Consider the following 16,515-nt stretch of genomic DNA (forward strand, 5'->3'; position numbering starts at 1 on the left):
TTGCAAGAGGATGAAGGCAACCTTGTGTCAGGAGATAAAAATAAAATATGCTGAAAGCAGATAGACACAAAGTGGTGGAGTAACTCAGCGGGTCAGGCACCGCAGTCACCCCGATATATAAAGCAACGTCATGCTGGTGTTTCTGGCACTAACTGTTTTTAATTCACATGGCCAATATTTGCAGTTTTAATTTCAAATTTCTCCCATATAGACATGCTTCACCAATGCAGTTGGTTCAGTGTACAGTAAAATTCTGATAATCCAGCTCATTTAAAATGGTGCTGTATTTTCTGGATTATTGGATGTTACTCCTATGAATACATCAATATACTTTGATTTTTTTTTCCAACATTACATAGTAATTTAATAAATTTAGTTTAAAGGGAGTGTGCTCTGGTGGATTCTAAAGGTGCGCAGGAATGGGGCCCTGGTAAGTTTAAAGTGTGTGCAGGAATTAGCCCTGGTTTGCCAGGTGCTGAAACATCAGGATTACCAAGCAATGGGATAACTGAATGTTGGATTATTTACTTAAGTGGTTTCATTCCTATTCCATGCCACCTTATCTAGCTTTGAAAAGGATAACACAAATTAAACTTCTTTTCAGCTGATTGTAATGTAACATTAAGCTGAGGAATTAGAGTCCTTTTGCATGTCCTCCTTCAACTCCCTCGGGTAGCAACCATAGTAGTCTACTGTGTAGGAAGGAACTGCAGATGCTGGTTTACAACAAGAAGATAGACATAAAATGCTGGAGTAACTCAGTGGGACAGGCAGCATCACTGGATAGAAGGAATGGGTGACGTTTTAGATCAATTCCCGAATCTACAGACTGTGTAGTGCCTCGTGAAAGATCTGAACAGAACCCTTTGTTAGCATGGAATTTGTAACAACAATTACATCTAACTCAACTGACCCACCCTGCTGCTTCTATACCATCACTTGTTCAGATTCTGCAACCTTCAATTATTTGCCCCATTATTTAATTATCCAACTCTCTTTCAAACATTCCACTGTCATTTGGCTCAATTACTCCAGGTGATTGCACATTTTGCATTCCTGCCACTCAGATGAAAGGATTTTTTTATACTGGATTTATTTCTCAGTGTCCTGGATTTTGAACGCCCACAAAGGTGAAATCCTCTCCATATTGATCACCTCACAATTTTGGAAACCTTTAACAGGTCACCTTTAAGAGTTCCTTCACTCTCGGAGGGGAAATAAAAGGCCTAGCCTTTTGGGTGCCTCCTGGTGGTTGTACCCTTTCGTATTTGGCATTACTTAGGCAGATCTTCCTTGTCTTCTTTAGCACCCTTACACTCATTTTACAGAAAAACGACTGGAAATTCAGACCTCGTCTGATCAAGTTTGTCGAAATTCAATATGATTTTGCTGTTCCATCTGCTTAAACATGAACCCCAATGCTTCATGTGCACATATTGTGGCTTAACATTTTTTTCTCCTTTCAATGCTTTATACAATCTGTACTCCTTGACCTCATTGCACCTTTATTCCAATTGTTTTTAAACCTGATATATCTTCTGGCCTAAAACAGCCATCCAAAGAGTACTTCTACTGAGCCAAGGCTCTTTGTTTATGGGTCCAGTCTAGTTCAGTTTAGAAATACAGCATGGAAATCGGCCCTTCGGCCCACTGAGTCCACGCCGACCAATCACCACCCGTACACTAGTTCTATCCTAGACACTAGGGACTATTTACAGAAGATAATTAACCTACAAACATGCACATCACAAAGCAAATTACTTGGAGTTCAGATCATCAACACATACAGTGGAGATGGTGTGGTTGCCATATTTTCTCCAGAAAGCAGAGGAAGCAAGGTAGCTCATTCTAGGAAGCATGGAGAATAATATGCAGGTATCAAAATAGCTGGTGGTAGGAATGTGAATGGCTAAATAATCACCTGAATGCATTCCTATCTTGTGGTAGGAAGGAAAGTAAGGTGGGAGGAAAGCAGAGCATCTGGAGAAAACCCACATGGTCAAAGAGAGAACATACAAATTCCAAGCAGACAGCACCCATAGTCAGTGTCGAACCCGGGTCTCTGGCACTGTAAGCTGCAAATCTACTGCTGCGCCACTGTTCTTGGGACAAAGTTTGAAACATTTTAGTTCAAGCCTACATTTGGCAGATTTATATTGAATGGATAATTTGGTTTAATTACAGTCAATCTGAATTATCAGGCATAGACTGAAATATGACTTTGTAACCAATTATCTCTCATAGAAGGCAATATTGCTGGCAGTCATACTGATAATGGCATCATGAAAAAAACTAAGGATAATGCTCCTCGTGAAGTCTTCCATCCCACAAACGTTCAACCTAAGACGTCAGTAAGTTGGCACAGTAATTATGTCCTTCTGGTATTTGGCATGATAATAAGAAATGTGTGAGTCCATTTTGAATCAAAAACAGATACAACTATATTGTTCCACAAGATTAATGGAGTACAGCTAGTCTGGGCTGAGAATAGTTTAAATCAACATGATGGAGATTGTGACCATCTCGGTTCACAGAGAACTACAGCGGAGACCCATCTTGCATCACCAGGAACAATGACATTTATTGTTGCCTTCCATTGTAGTGTCACATGGACCTTGTGTGCACCTACAGGAACATTGCCCAGGTTGTTCACTTGGGCAATGACTATCGCATGAAACATCTTCGCAGATCATGGGTTTGGATTAGAAAGGAGAGTGTGTCCTGATTCCCAATGATTTCCACTTTGTACCTTCCTTCAACCTGATATTGTACAAGGAATGTGAATATTATAAAGCCGACAGATTCTCGGTGTATTGTTTCCTCTGATCTATTGTCAGACGGGTGGGAATAATTAACTTTCCATGCAATTAGGTATAGAAAGTAATTAATGGATGTTCCTTTCATAATCGACATTTTCATTGCAATTTTATTTTTTGCATTTTATTTCTTTAAGGGCAATATTATGAAGAGCAGTGCCACCACAAGAAAGAGGTAAGTGATTTTCTGGCACAAGAAATTGTCATATAAGAAAAATCTTCAGGAAAGTCATCTTGGCCTAGTTGGCTGTGGCTCCTTTGGTTTCAAGTGTATTGAGCAGATTAAGTCACTGCAGAGTTGAAGGACACCTTTATGGGTTTAGATGGACAATTAAACCAGGAATATTCAGTGGTTCAGGAGGACGCATAATTTTCTCTGTCACTCCACTCGGGGAAGATGATACTTTTTATGTTAGTGAACATTCTCCATAAAGCAAATTACCTGGTTGTTCAGATGATCAATTCATACGGCGCAGATGATGTGGTTGCCATATTTTCTCCTGAAAGCAGAGGAAGCAAGGTAGCTCATTCAGGAAAGTATATAGAATAATATGCAGGTATCAAAATAGCTGGTGGGAAGGAAGGAATGTGAATGGTTAAATAATCACCTGAATGCATTCCTACCAGAACCAGTCAGCCACGCTAATTAAATCAATAAACCACCGTGGGGTGGGGAAAGTGCCTGCAGATTCTCCTGATTCATTAAAAAAACTATCTGTAAAAGATTCCTCTTTCTGTCCTGGCTTTGTTATTTAAAACATCAGTGGCATCCATAGATGTGGTGCAGACCCTTGTTGAAGCCCCTAGTATTGGCCTCTGCCTCAGATGACATTAAAGGGCCTTTCCCACTTGGTGATTTTTTCGTCGACTACCGGCGACATCATTGACCGAAAAAGTCGCGGCGTGATGACGCATTGACGCATGGTGTTTCCTCAAGTGTCGCAACTGGATTTTGAAATGTTGAAGATCTTTTGGCGACCCTGATATGACGCTGGCAGTCGCCGAAAAAATCACCAAGTGGAACAGGCCCTTAAGGCTGCTGCATTCTTTGCGAACTACAATATGCTGCAGTAGAGGCACCAAGTGACCCAGTCAAGCGCCTTTTAGAGCATCCCGTACAGATGGCCAGATCAGCTAGGCAGAACGAGCAAATGGAATTTAATTTAGAAAAGGAATGCAGTGGATGATGTGTAAAAAGCAAGGGAAGGACAATAAATGGGAAGCTATTGAGTGCTATGAAGGAAAAGGGGAAGTTGGAGACTACTGTGCCCTCCATAATGTTTGGGGCAAAGACCCGTTATTTATTTATTGGCCTCTTTACTCCACAATTTAAGATTTGTAATAGAAAAAAAAAATCACATGTGGTTAAAGTGCACATTGTCAGATTTTAATAAAGGCCATTTTTATACATTTTGCTTTCACCATGTAGAAATGACAGCAGTGTTTATACATAGTCCCCCATTTCTGGGCACCATAATGTTTTGGACCCAGCAATGTCATGTAAATGAAAATAGTTATGTTTAGTGTTTTGTTGAATATCCATTGCATGCAATAGTCATTGATTGAAGTTTGTGATTTATGGACCTCACCAGTGGCTGGGTGTCTTCGCTAGTGATGCTCTGCCAGAAGTATATTGCAGCCATCTTTAGCTTATGCTTGTTTTGGGGGCTAGTCCCCTTCAGTTTTCTCTTCAGCCTATAAAAGGCAATTGGGTTCACATTGGGTGATTGACTTGACCACTCGAGAATTGACCATTTTTTTTAGCTTTGAAAAACGCCTTTGTTGCTGTAGCAGTATGTTTGGGATCATTGTCTTGCTGTAGAATGAACCGCCGGTCCAATGAGTTTTGAGGCATTTGTTTGAACTTGAGCAGATAGGATGTGTCTATCCGAATTCATTATGCTACTACCATCAGCAGTTGTATCATCAATGAAGATAAGTGAGCCAGTACCTTCAAGCGCCCAACATGCCCAGGCCATAATACCCCCACCACCGTGTTTCACAGATGAGGAGGTATGCTTTGGATCTTGGGCAGTTCCTTCTCTCCTCCATACTTTGCTCTTGCCATCACTGATATAAATTAATCTTCATCCCATCTGTCCACAAGGCCTTTTTCCAGAACTGTGGCTGCTCTTTTAAGCAGTTCTTGGCAAACTGTAACCTGGCCATCCTATTTTTGTTGCTAACCAGTGGTTTGCATCTTGCAGTGTAACCTCTGTATTTCTGTTCATGAAGTCTTCTGCGGACAGTGGTCATTGACAAATCCACACCTGAAGACTGTTTCTGATCTGTCGGACAGGTGTTTGGGGATTATTCTTTGTTATAGTGAGAATTCTTCCGTCATCAGCTGTGGAGGTCTTCCATGGCCTGCCAGTCCCTTTGCGGTTAGTAAGCTCAGCATTGCTCTCTTGCCTTTTATGTTTTTCCAAACAGTTGATTTTGGTAAGCGTAAGGTTTGGCTGATGTCTCTAACAGTTTTATTCTTGTTTCTCAGTCAAATAATGGCTTTTTTTTTTTTTTTTTTTAATTTAATTCAATTTAATTGTCATTTGGACCCCTTGAGGTCCAAACGAAATGCCGTTTCTGCAGCCATACATTACAAACAAATAGACCCAAGACACAACATAATTAACATTTTACATAAACATCCATCACATCGCTGTGATGGAAGGCCAAAAAAACTTATCTCTCCACTGCACTCTCTCCCCCCCCCCCCATGTCAGAGTCAAAGTCAAAGCCCCCGGCTGGCGATGGCGATTGTCCCGCGGCCATTAAAGCCACGCCGGGTGGTGCAAGGTCGCACACCGGGTGTTGGTGTTAGAGCCCCCGGCGTGCGCTCGCAGAGTCCCGCGGCCATTCCAAGCCGCGCGGGGCAGTGATGTCAGGCCCCGCTCCAGGAGCTCTTCAACCCCGCAACTCGGGCGGGAGAAGTCGCCGTTGCAGGAGCCCTGAAAAGCGGTCTCCCTCCAGGGACCCGCGGGCTCCCGGTGCCGCCGTCCGCCAGACCCGCAGTTGCAGCCTCCGAATCTCCGGAGGTCGGGCCGCAGCAGCAGCAGCAGCAGCAGCAGCGCTCCACCACCGCTCCACCCGCTCCGGACTCGGCCAGCTCCGCGACGAGGTGAGTCGTCGGCACCAGAGTCCCCGGTCTTCTCCTGTTGGAGGCCGCTCCATATTGCAGCCCCAACCGTGCAGGGAGAGATTTAAAAGTTACCCCCTCCCTCCCACATACACACACACACACACACCCCAACAAAAAATAACAAAAACTACATAAAAACATAGACAAAAATAATAAAAACGCGGACGGGCTGCAGAGGCCGCTGCTGACGTGAGTCGCGCCGCCTACCTTATTTGACTTTCATTGGCACAACTTTGGTCCTCATGTTGATAAGCAGCACTAAAGGTTTCCAAAGGTGATGAAAAGACTAGAGGAAAGACTAGATGCTGAGAGCTCTTCTATACTTGCATAAAGGAGGCAATTAAACTCATCTGAGCCATTACAAACACCTGTGAAGCCATGTGTCCCAACATTATGGTGCTTTAAAATGGGGGGGACTGTGGACAAACACAACTGTAATTTCTACATCATGAAATCAAAATGTATAAAAAATACCGTTTAATAAAATCTGACAATGTGCACTTTAACCACATGTGATTTTTTTAATATTACAAATCTCAAATTGTGGCGTACAGAGGCAAATAAATAAATTATGGGTCTTTGTCCCAAACATTATGGAGGGCACTGTATATCTTCAGATTCTTGGTGCCAGGATTGTTTAGTAAGTTGGTTGAAAAGGCATAGGAATGCTTTCCTGATTCACTAGCTGGTGAAAGCTAGCAAAGCCTTTACTGGAGCCACGCCATGAGTGTCACAGGGTTGGAGACCCCCAGGGTCATTGTCAGCTGACTATATACCATCCTGCTGTCTCTTCTAGTTTTTTTTGTCCTGCTGAATGGAAAGGACGTTTCTGTGAACACAACGGCATTAGGTTGATGCCCGACTGGTTTGTCGGTTCCCAGATGCTGGTGAAGAGGACTATGCCTGGGCTGGGTGTGCCTGTGCTGTCTGGTGTTTGGGTTTATCTATCTTTGCTACAGCATATTCACAGATGAAATGGACATCTTTGCCTTCTCAGCGGCATCAATCTTGACCTTGTGGGATGGTGTTTATTTCCATTGATTTTAGTGACAAGAAATGTAAGCCAGGCTTCCAATTCATTATCAGACAGAATCGGTCTGCCCTGGAAAATAGGTCATTGTTGTATCACTGCACCAACAATTAAACATGGTTTCTTTTTTTTAAGGATAATCAGTTCTGACACAGATGAAAGCGATGACTTGCCAATATTTACTGGCACCCATGTACAAGTCAGTGTCAAATCGAGTGAGTAAAAGTGCATTTGTTTTTGTGGCTGACATATTACTTGTGCAAGATATCGTTGTTTTGGCTAAGCATGTGGGGTTCTTGCTGAATAGTGGAACTGAAGTAAAAGATCAGCCATGGTCTTACTGACTGGTGTAGCAGACTCAAAGTCTACTGCTTTTTGCTGTGATTATGTTGTTTGAATCGCAAAATGTAGTTCTAAATAGGAGTGGAGCATATGTTCTATCAGTTTCTTGAAGATAAGATCATATAATGCATATTATATCTCTTGCATATATGTTGTTTGTCTACTGCAACTGATTAGTTAATTGAACAAGACATAAGGTTGGTCCATATCTATCCAGTTGATTCAACCTGGGACTCGGGTGACCTTTTCCAAATCTCACAACAATGGCAGTTCCTCGGAGGAGAAAATTTTGCCCCAAATCCACTGTAGTTTTTAATAATAGCTTATTCATTCTTTCTTGACCACCTTGTAGCAAAGGTGTCCTGCAGATATATTGTATAAAATGGTAATGTATCTTACTCATGGTTCCCTTGTATTGCAGAATCTGGATTCATAAATCATGATGGTTTTGTTTTTTATGTTTTCATTCCTCTCCATTTTTATGCTGTAGTTACGATATGTGTTCGTTCAGAGCAATTATGAATATTCACTTGGTTGAAATGCATTTGGTACTGTACATTGGTATTGTTGCTGAAATGCAGCCAGTTCCCAAAGGGTTAAAACCATACAAGAACATATAAGGGGTGGTATGAAAGAAACTTGCTCGTTATGGAGATAATCAGATTGTTTGGTTTGTGTACTTCTGTCTTTTGTGCCTGCCTTCACAAACGTTTCTTACTCTAAAATGTACAACTGAATTGGCTCTGCACAGTAAACAAAATATAGAACTTTTCTCAATATTGGGGCCTTTATTTTCAGTCAATTGGTTTAAATTCAGGATTCAGTTCGGACCTTAATTACATTAATTAACTTAACGATGCTTCACTGCAGTGCTGAGGGAGCGCTGCATTCTCTGACACATTATCTCTTAGATATTGAACGAAGCACCCAGGTACCAGGTGATGTGAGATATTTCATGGCACTAATTAACAAAGATAAGTGGGCATTTTACATTTCAATACATTTTACATAACATTGCATCCGTTTAATTTACATGGAAGATGAAATATCATTTAGGTTTCCTATATGTATTTTTTGCTGCTTGACTGCTCTCTTGGATTTTAAATGCAGTTAATTGCTGCTACCACTAGTCTCTGTAAAAAACCCACACAAACAAATCTGACTATTGCACATACATTTCACTCTGTTACAAAAAATGTTACAGGAACATCGTTTCCTAATGAATTCTTTATTATCATAACCCTAATTCAGGTTTATTGTTTTATTTGTTTGATGAATAATGAAATGGCCAATCCAGTGGAAAATAGGCAGAAGCTGTTGAACAAGGTTGTTTTGACACGATTAAATTAATCAATAATTAAAATGGCTGTTATTTGCATATGTTTACTTTAAGAAAATGGATCGAAACAAACAAAGCTTGAAAATGATGGTGGAAAACAAGTTGAGGTTGGTAGCATAATCATGCTTTACTTCAAATAATTTTAGGCAGTTCCATTTTTAAATTGACTTTGCTTAGTTTTTAAATTGACTGCTCCTTTTATTGTTTTGTAATATAAATTGCAAAAGTTTGAATTTAGAAATTTGGCATTGATAAAAAGTTCATGAATAGTAACAGAAAAATAATTAAGTAATATCTCTTGGGGATTACTGTGACTAGTTAGTTGTGATATCAGTTTCCACAGCACCTTATTGTATCTTGGGTATTTCAGACACCATGTAACTTCAGCAGTGCTCGCGCAGTAAGGATGAAAAAGTCTTTAGATGGTATGTATAACACAAGATGTTAATGATGCACGTAAACCTTTTATTACATTAGCTGGATAAAATCCAAAGACAAGTATTGCTTAAGTAATAGAACACTTACTGGATCTGATAAATTTAGTTGATCAAGGGAGGCAGTCCGTATACTTTCACCAGCAGTGTTGATCGTTTAGTAAAATCTTTGATTGTACCCACCATTGTGTAGAATTGCTGACTAATAAATGAACTTTGTTCATTTGTATCTACAAATTGGGGGAACAGACCCAATGGGTCTGCACTTGGTCTAGTATCTATTGAAAGTGTGTGTGTGTGGTGGTGTCATTTTGCATGTGAAACGTATCTCCTAGAAAACCAGACGCAAAAACGTGGAGATTTTTACAATTATGGTAGGGATTTAACTTATGATTTCATGAATCCACTCCTCTCTAAATTCAGTCGTTTATTTCCCCAGATTTTGAATAAAATTGTTCACAAAACATCAAAAAATGTTTAAATCAAACTGCTGCATGAGTCACAGTGCCACCTCACAGATGGCCAATCACAATGGATCTCATTTACATATATGACATCACAATGGGACAGGAACCTTCACATGGTCCCACTAAAATCAAACTGCTGCATGAGTCACAGTGCCATCTCACGCCACCGCTGCCCAGCAGCTGACGTTACAATAACAGAGAAATGTTTACATCTTCTGGTAGAAAATTTCCTTATGATTTCAAAAATCGAATCCTCTATACATTTGGTTGATTATTTCCCGAGATATTTACTAAAATTTATAACCAAACTGACATTTAAAAAAAATATTAAGGTTGCCCAGCTGCTGACCTCACAATGCCTTTGCACCTGACCCAACTGCTTCCTGGCCCTGCGACCCCAGCCTGCCTGGTGGCCCCGCACAGCCCCGCCTGCTGACCTCACAATGCCTTTGCACCTGGCCCAACTGCTTCCTGGCCTCACCCAGCCCAGCCCTGCCCACCAGCCTGTCTGCTGGTCCTTAACATCACTAATTCTTAGCCTGCCAGGTTGTTGATTCCATTGTGTTTCATTGAATTGAATTGAATTATTTCTCACTTAACATCACTAATTCTTAACATTAACTTTTAATTTCAAAGACAGTTTAAAAAAAATAAATGTGCTGTCTTCATTGACACTGCTGACGGCTTTCGTGCTTTCGAACTGAGATGAGGAAAATCTTTTTCACCCAGAGAGTTGTGAATCTGTGGAATTCTCTATCTCAGAAGGCAGTGGAGGCCAATTCTCTGGATGCTTTCAAGAGAAAGTTAGATAAAGCACTTAACGATAGCGGAGTCAAGGGATATGAGGAGAAGGCAGGAACGGGGTACTGATTGTGGATGATCAGCCATGATCACAGTGAATGGCGGTGCTGACTTCTGCAACTGTTGCCTATCAAACACCACACACACAGTACCCGAGATCAGGATCGAACCTGGATCTCTGGCGCTGTGAGACACCAGCTGCGCTACTATGTCAACATTTTTTTCCTAGTTATGCAACAACAATCTTACTACCTGTTGCACAGCATATTTTAGGTGCTTTAAAGGGCGGGATATTTTTTCAATTATATACTTCCATGGTTAATGTAAGCAGGAATTTCTGTGCATAACAGCTCCACAAATAGTAATCTATTAATAACTGGATTCCCTCTCCCCCCCCCCCCCCCCCAATGTTTTTCATGGTTCAGAACAGTTAAACTCTGCTTCTCTTTCAAATAGTTGTATGGGATTTATTTCATAAACCTGAAAAACTGGATGAGAACCATTTCAACCAAAGGGAGTACAATCAGCAGTGCCACATTGCCCCATTACCAGTCTAACAATGTAATCACATTATAGGACTCAGCCTTGAACTCTCAATCTTCTGAGTTACAGGCAAGAGTACTACCATAGAGCCAATACTGTCAGTCTGATTATTAAGATTAAAACTGCCCTGATTTGAAATATTTAGAGTTTCCACATTCAAGTAATTAGTCTAAGAATAAATGATAAATGATTTTTGCATTGACAAATCCTCCATGACATCCTTGAGTTTGATTCTACAGAGTATCTTGTTCGTATGCTCCTCGCCTTTAATCCTTCTCTTCTCTGTGGAACAGATTGGTCATTATCCATGCTCGGTGGAGATAGTCCGGGAGGCACTCAAGAAGCCCAATTGAGAGAGGTGCATCAGAGTATCACTGAGGAGGGATCTCATTCTGTGTCGGAAGGTTGCCTTCAGGTATCAATGAACTGAGCAAGGACTGGCAAATCTGGCAACGATGGCAACATCTACAAAGTGAATAATCAGATATAAATAATGATACTGTGAGGCAGAACATTTCACTTGCCATCAATATATGTTAAACTATTTAATATTGAATGTTTTCTTACAAATTGAACGAGGGTTACACATTAATCCATAGAATACTGCCGCACCGTAATTTCTGCATTTGATAATTAATTTGTCTGTGACCTGAGATCTTCAGACTCTAATGGGGTAAAGTCACACCTTTCTGATAGCTATGCAGTTGCCACTCATGGGTGTGATGTCCCTCTTCTTAAAAACACTGCACTAACATTCTGAGTGACTTTTTTTACCATAACTGGTTTGTACACTCACCTCACAGTCACTTTCATCACAAGCAGCTTTTTTGTTTTAAATTTCCAGACTTAATTTGAGACTAAATTGTGTTAACATCAAATGTAAGATATAATCAGAATTTAAACAAACATTATTTGAAGTAGAAATGTATTTATTGCTCATGGTAAGTATGTATATTTGGTGACATTTTTGACCAACTTTGATAACTTGGCTCTTTTGACCTCATAGGGGTTGAATATCTCTAGTGCCACGCGACATGTAGCCATAAATCTCTATGTACATTGAGCACGAGTGAGGTTCAATTTCCACCCAATTGCTACGGACTAATGTGGAGAATCTGACTATTTTTACTGTCTCCCCCTCGGGTTGGTTGTCTGGATTCATTGCTTGAATGGGTGATATGGTGTGATACCTTAGACCTTTTGGGCTCAAATGGGCCTTTCCACTTTCCCATGTTCTGGGCACCTGCCCTATGATGACTGTGACAGAATTCTTTTTAAAGACTTGTTTGATGAACCCAGGCAATACTGCGCTGATTTGCCTCATCTTGAATTCAAAAAGATACCTGGCCTGCAATCTGATTCCATCAATTGTGGCGTTCATTGGTCGGTAATTTATGTTTATTGCTTGGAGTATTAACACAACTTTATTTGGGAAATTATCTTATTTTATGTCATTTTGTATTGAGTACCAAATTGTTTCAATTTATTCTCAGTATTTGGTTCTGGGTGGTCAACCAGGGTTAGGAGGAAAAATCCATCCATTTGCATTTATCCAGAAATGCCTTGATTAGCAGGTTAAAAATAATCCACATCTGGACTGAAAAGCTGCTGTTAGTGTAGACCATTTGCCTCCTCCATCAGCCTCAGCATGAGTAGTTTGTACCGATTGGTTCCACTGTGAAACTCGCCGACTATGGGAATCCTGATGATTATGAATCCAGCTCACCCAATAACGTTTGCTGTGTCCCCTTTCAACTCACCGCATTCACTGTTAAACCTATTACAGTGCATTCAGAAAGTATTCAGACCCCTTCACTTTTTCCACATATTGTTACGTTACATCCTTATTTTAAAATGGATTAAAAAAAAAAATTTAATCATCAATCTACACACAATACCCCAGAATGAAGAAGTGAAAACAGGTGTTTGAAAATTTTTGCAAAGTAATTAAAAATAAGTAACTGAAATATCACATTTACATAAGTATTCAGACCTTTTGCGATGACACTCAAAATTGAGCTTAGATTCATCCTGTTTCCATTGATTATCCTTGAGATGTTTCTGCAACTTGATTGGAGTCCACCAGTGGTAAATTAAATTGATTGGACATGATTTGGAAAGGCGCACACCAGTCTATATATGGTCCCACAGTTGACAGTGCATGTCAGAGCAAAAACCAAGCCATGAAGACGAAGGAATTGTCTGTAGACCTCCGAGACAGGATTGTGTTGAGACACAGATTTGGGGAAGGGTATAAAACAATTTCTGCAGCATTGCAGGTCCCGAAGAGCACAGTGGCCTCCGTCATTCTTAAATGGAAGAACTTTGGAACCACCAGGACTCTTCATACAGCTGGCCGCCCAACCAAACTGAGCCATCGGGAGAGAAGGGCCTTGGTCAGGGAGGTGATCAAGAACTCGATGGTCACTCTGACAGAGCTCCAGCGTTCCTCTGTGGAGATGGGAGAACCTTCCAGAAGGACAACTATATCTGCAGCACTCCACCAATCAGGACTTTATTGTAGTGGCCAGACGGAAGCCGCTCCTCAGTAAAAAGCACATGGCAGCCCGCTTGGAGTTTGCCAGAAGGCACCTGAAGGACTCTCAGACCATGAGAAACAAGATTCTCTGGTCTGATGAAGCCAAGATTGAACTATTTGGCCTGAATGCCAGGCGTCACGTCTGGAGGAAACCAGGTACTGCTCATCACGTGGTGGTGGTGGCAGCATCGTGCTGTGGGGATGTTTTTCAGCCGCAGGAACTAGGAGACTAGTCAGGATCGAGGGAAAGATGAACGGAGCAAAGTACAGAAAGATCCTTGATGAAAACCTGCTCCAGAGCGTTCTGGACCTCAGACTGGGGCGGAGGTTCACCTTCCAACAGGATAAGGACCCCAAGCACACAGCCAAGACAACGCAGGAGTGGCTTTGTGACAAGTCTGTGAATGGCCTTGAATGGCCCCGCCAGAGCCCGGACTTGAACCCGATCGAATGTCTCTGGAGGGACCTGAAAATAGCTGTGCATCGATGCTCCCCATCCAACCTGACAGAGCTTGAGAGGATCTGCAGAGAAGAATGGGAGAAATTACTCAAATACAGGTGTGCCAAGCTTGTAGCGACATATCCAAGAAGATTTGAGGCTGTAATCGCTGCCAAAGGTGCCTCAACAAAGTACTGAGTAAAGGGTCTGAACACTTATGTAAATTGTGATATTTCAGTTATTTATTTTAAATTAGTTTGCAAAAATATCTAAACACCTGTTTTTGCTTTTTTATTATGGGGTATTGTATGTAGATTGATGATAAAAAAAATTATTTAGTAAATTTTAGAATAAGGCTGTAACGTAACAAAATGTGGAAAAAGTGAAAGGGTCTGAATACTTTCTGAATGCACTGTATACTCCATTGTAATAACTAAAAAAAAAAATAAGTGTTGCAGTAGTAAAATAAACAATACCCAATGGTCTGGAATGGTTCTACCAGTTGGGCACCATCAATGCCCTGATTATGCTAATCAATGAAGGTTGACTGTATTTGCGTTGATTCTACTCCCATAACAACTTGCTGAGTGTTTCCAACACTTCCTTTTTATGTTTTAACCAAGTTGATTCCATGGAATAGTAGTGATATTAGTTATATTAACTGAATAAAACCAAGATTATCATGTATGACTTGAGTACATTTTTAGGATATCATGTCACAGGAGGAGGCCATTCAACTGAGACTGCATTTCACAAAAAGACATTAAATTAGACCCATTACCATGCTATCTCTAAGTCAGTAATATTTTCCATTTCCATTTATATCTAATTACTTTTAAGTCGTAATTAAATCTTCCACTTTTTCAGGAAAAGTGGTCTAAAACATAAGTCACTATGCAAAACAAATTTACCACTTCAGATCTGTTGCTGTTGTTAAATCCGTACTTTCTAGTCACCAACTAATACGTTTTTCAAAGAAATACATTATGCATTTTCCTGCTTGTATTTAAACTAGCAGTATTTTTGTTTCTCTTTCAGGCAACTGTTTCTACTGGAAATCCAACTCTTTGTACCCGTCCCATGTTAGGTATGATCATGGTTTTTGATTGCACTGGCTGAGTTAAAATGTAAACAAATGATGGGCTAAGTATAGGCTTCAGAGTGTGTTGGCAATTAATCAGTCATTTGTGAATAGTGTGGCGCAGCATTCTTCTGAAGGAAGTTTACAAAACTAATAGAAAAAGACCATTCAACCATACTCGTCTGCTGTATACCACGTGATTCTTTCCTTATTCCATCTTCCTCATCCCAACTTCAATGCTCGCTTCGAAGTAATAGTTTTTGTTGCTTTTTATGCAATTTGGCTCGTTTCTGTGCACATATAGTTCATGAAATTTCTATTGTTTCACTATTAGATTGATTTATGGCAATACCTTTTGTTTTATGGCCTCTAGTTTTCGATTCTCCCACATGGACATTTACTCTGCACCACCTCACCCAATCCGTAAGATTATTGCTAAATCTTTTCACAAAATAAAAGCCCCCATCTGTTCATTTGTTTCTAATTCCGTTGTGAATTCTCAGTTCTTGTAAATTGTTTTTTGCAATTTCTCTCATGATTCTCTGTCCTATTTTATGGGAAATAGCTAGAAAGTTCATAGTGCTATTGCTAAGTGCAGCCACAATTCAAATTCATTTGAATGTTACAAATGTGCCCTCCATAATGTTTGGGACAAAGGCCGATAATCTATTTATTTGCCTCTGTACTCCACAATTTGAGATTTGTAATAGAAAAAAATCACTTGTGCACATTGTCACATTTTGTGCTATTCGAACAATTAATCATGACAAACTTTTAGATTCTATTGTATTTCTTTATTAAATTTCTGTAGCCTTTTCTATTAAGTATTCCAGTATATATCCTGGCATCATCATCACCCAAACTGGTCTTTTGCAGCGGGAAGTACTCCAGTGGGGCAGATAGTATCACTGGAGAAAAGGAATGTGTGACGTTTCGGGTCGAGCTATGGCTGGTGCATGGACTTGAGGTTTTCAAAGTCATTCTCAGTGTTCCTCCTACACTTTGAGTACTTGAGCATCTTCTTGCATCTTTGCGCCAAAATCTTGTCCTCTTTTATGAAATATTGTATGTGTAAACTAGATCTCCGTTACTTCCACCCAGGATACATGTGTTACATGCAATTCCGGCCTAGAATTGTTTTTCCTTTAGTTTTGATAGTTTATTACTTTTCCCTTTCTTTTTAAATGGGATCGATATTTTTTCAAGTCATCCTCATCTTTGATTAAAAATTATGATGTGTTCAATATTCTGTGACCATTCTCTGCCATTCTGTGTGTTCATCTTGCTCATGTTTTATACCTCTAATTAAATCTCAAAATTTCCCTTTAATAACATTCCTGTAGAATACTATAATTTTTTTTTCAATATTACTTCAACTTTTTTAAATTAATTTTGGTCCTAAATTGGTTTCTTTAGTCCTCCTTTGGTGTCGAATAATTTTCTTTTCTTCTGATTCTTTGTGGTAACCTGCATATTTCTCTTGCACTGAGGAAATGCCTCGACCCGAAACGTCACCCATTCCTTCTGTCCAGAGATGCTACCCGT

General features: G+C 40.2%; 2 protein-coding genes across 2 annotated transcripts in view; one reads left to right on the forward strand and one right to left on the reverse strand.

The window, feature by feature from the left end:
* The window catches only part of phf11 (PHD finger protein 11), a 36,175-nt gene that overhangs the window by 12,929 nt on the left and 6,731 nt on the right, over positions 1-16,515 (forward strand). The window contains exons 5-11 of the mRNA XM_055644866.1: positions 2,245-2,351; positions 2,954-2,991; positions 7,121-7,200; positions 8,721-8,773; positions 9,037-9,091; positions 11,205-11,326; positions 14,928-14,976. Of these exons, the coding sequence (XP_055500841.1) occupies positions 2,245-2,351; positions 2,954-2,991; positions 7,121-7,200; positions 8,721-8,773; positions 9,037-9,091; positions 11,205-11,326; positions 14,928-14,976 (504 nt within the window). The remainder of the gene's footprint in view (positions 1-2,244; positions 2,352-2,953; positions 2,992-7,120; positions 7,201-8,720; positions 8,774-9,036; positions 9,092-11,204; positions 11,327-14,927; positions 14,977-16,515) is intronic.
* Positions 10,822-16,515, reverse strand: part of LOC129702837 (RCC1 and BTB domain-containing protein 1-like) — a 48,772-nt gene continuing 43,078 nt past the window's right edge. Inside the window, exon 13 of the mRNA XM_055644865.1 lies at positions 10,822-11,376. The gene's annotated coding sequence lies outside the window, so the exon portion shown is untranslated. The remainder of the gene's footprint in view (positions 11,377-16,515) is intronic.

Source organism: Leucoraja erinacea, chromosome 13 (assembly GCF_028641065.1).
Source record: "Leucoraja erinacea ecotype New England chromosome 13, Leri_hhj_1, whole genome shotgun sequence".
Classification (NCBI taxonomy): domain Eukaryota; kingdom Metazoa; phylum Chordata; class Chondrichthyes; order Rajiformes; family Rajidae; genus Leucoraja; species Leucoraja erinaceus.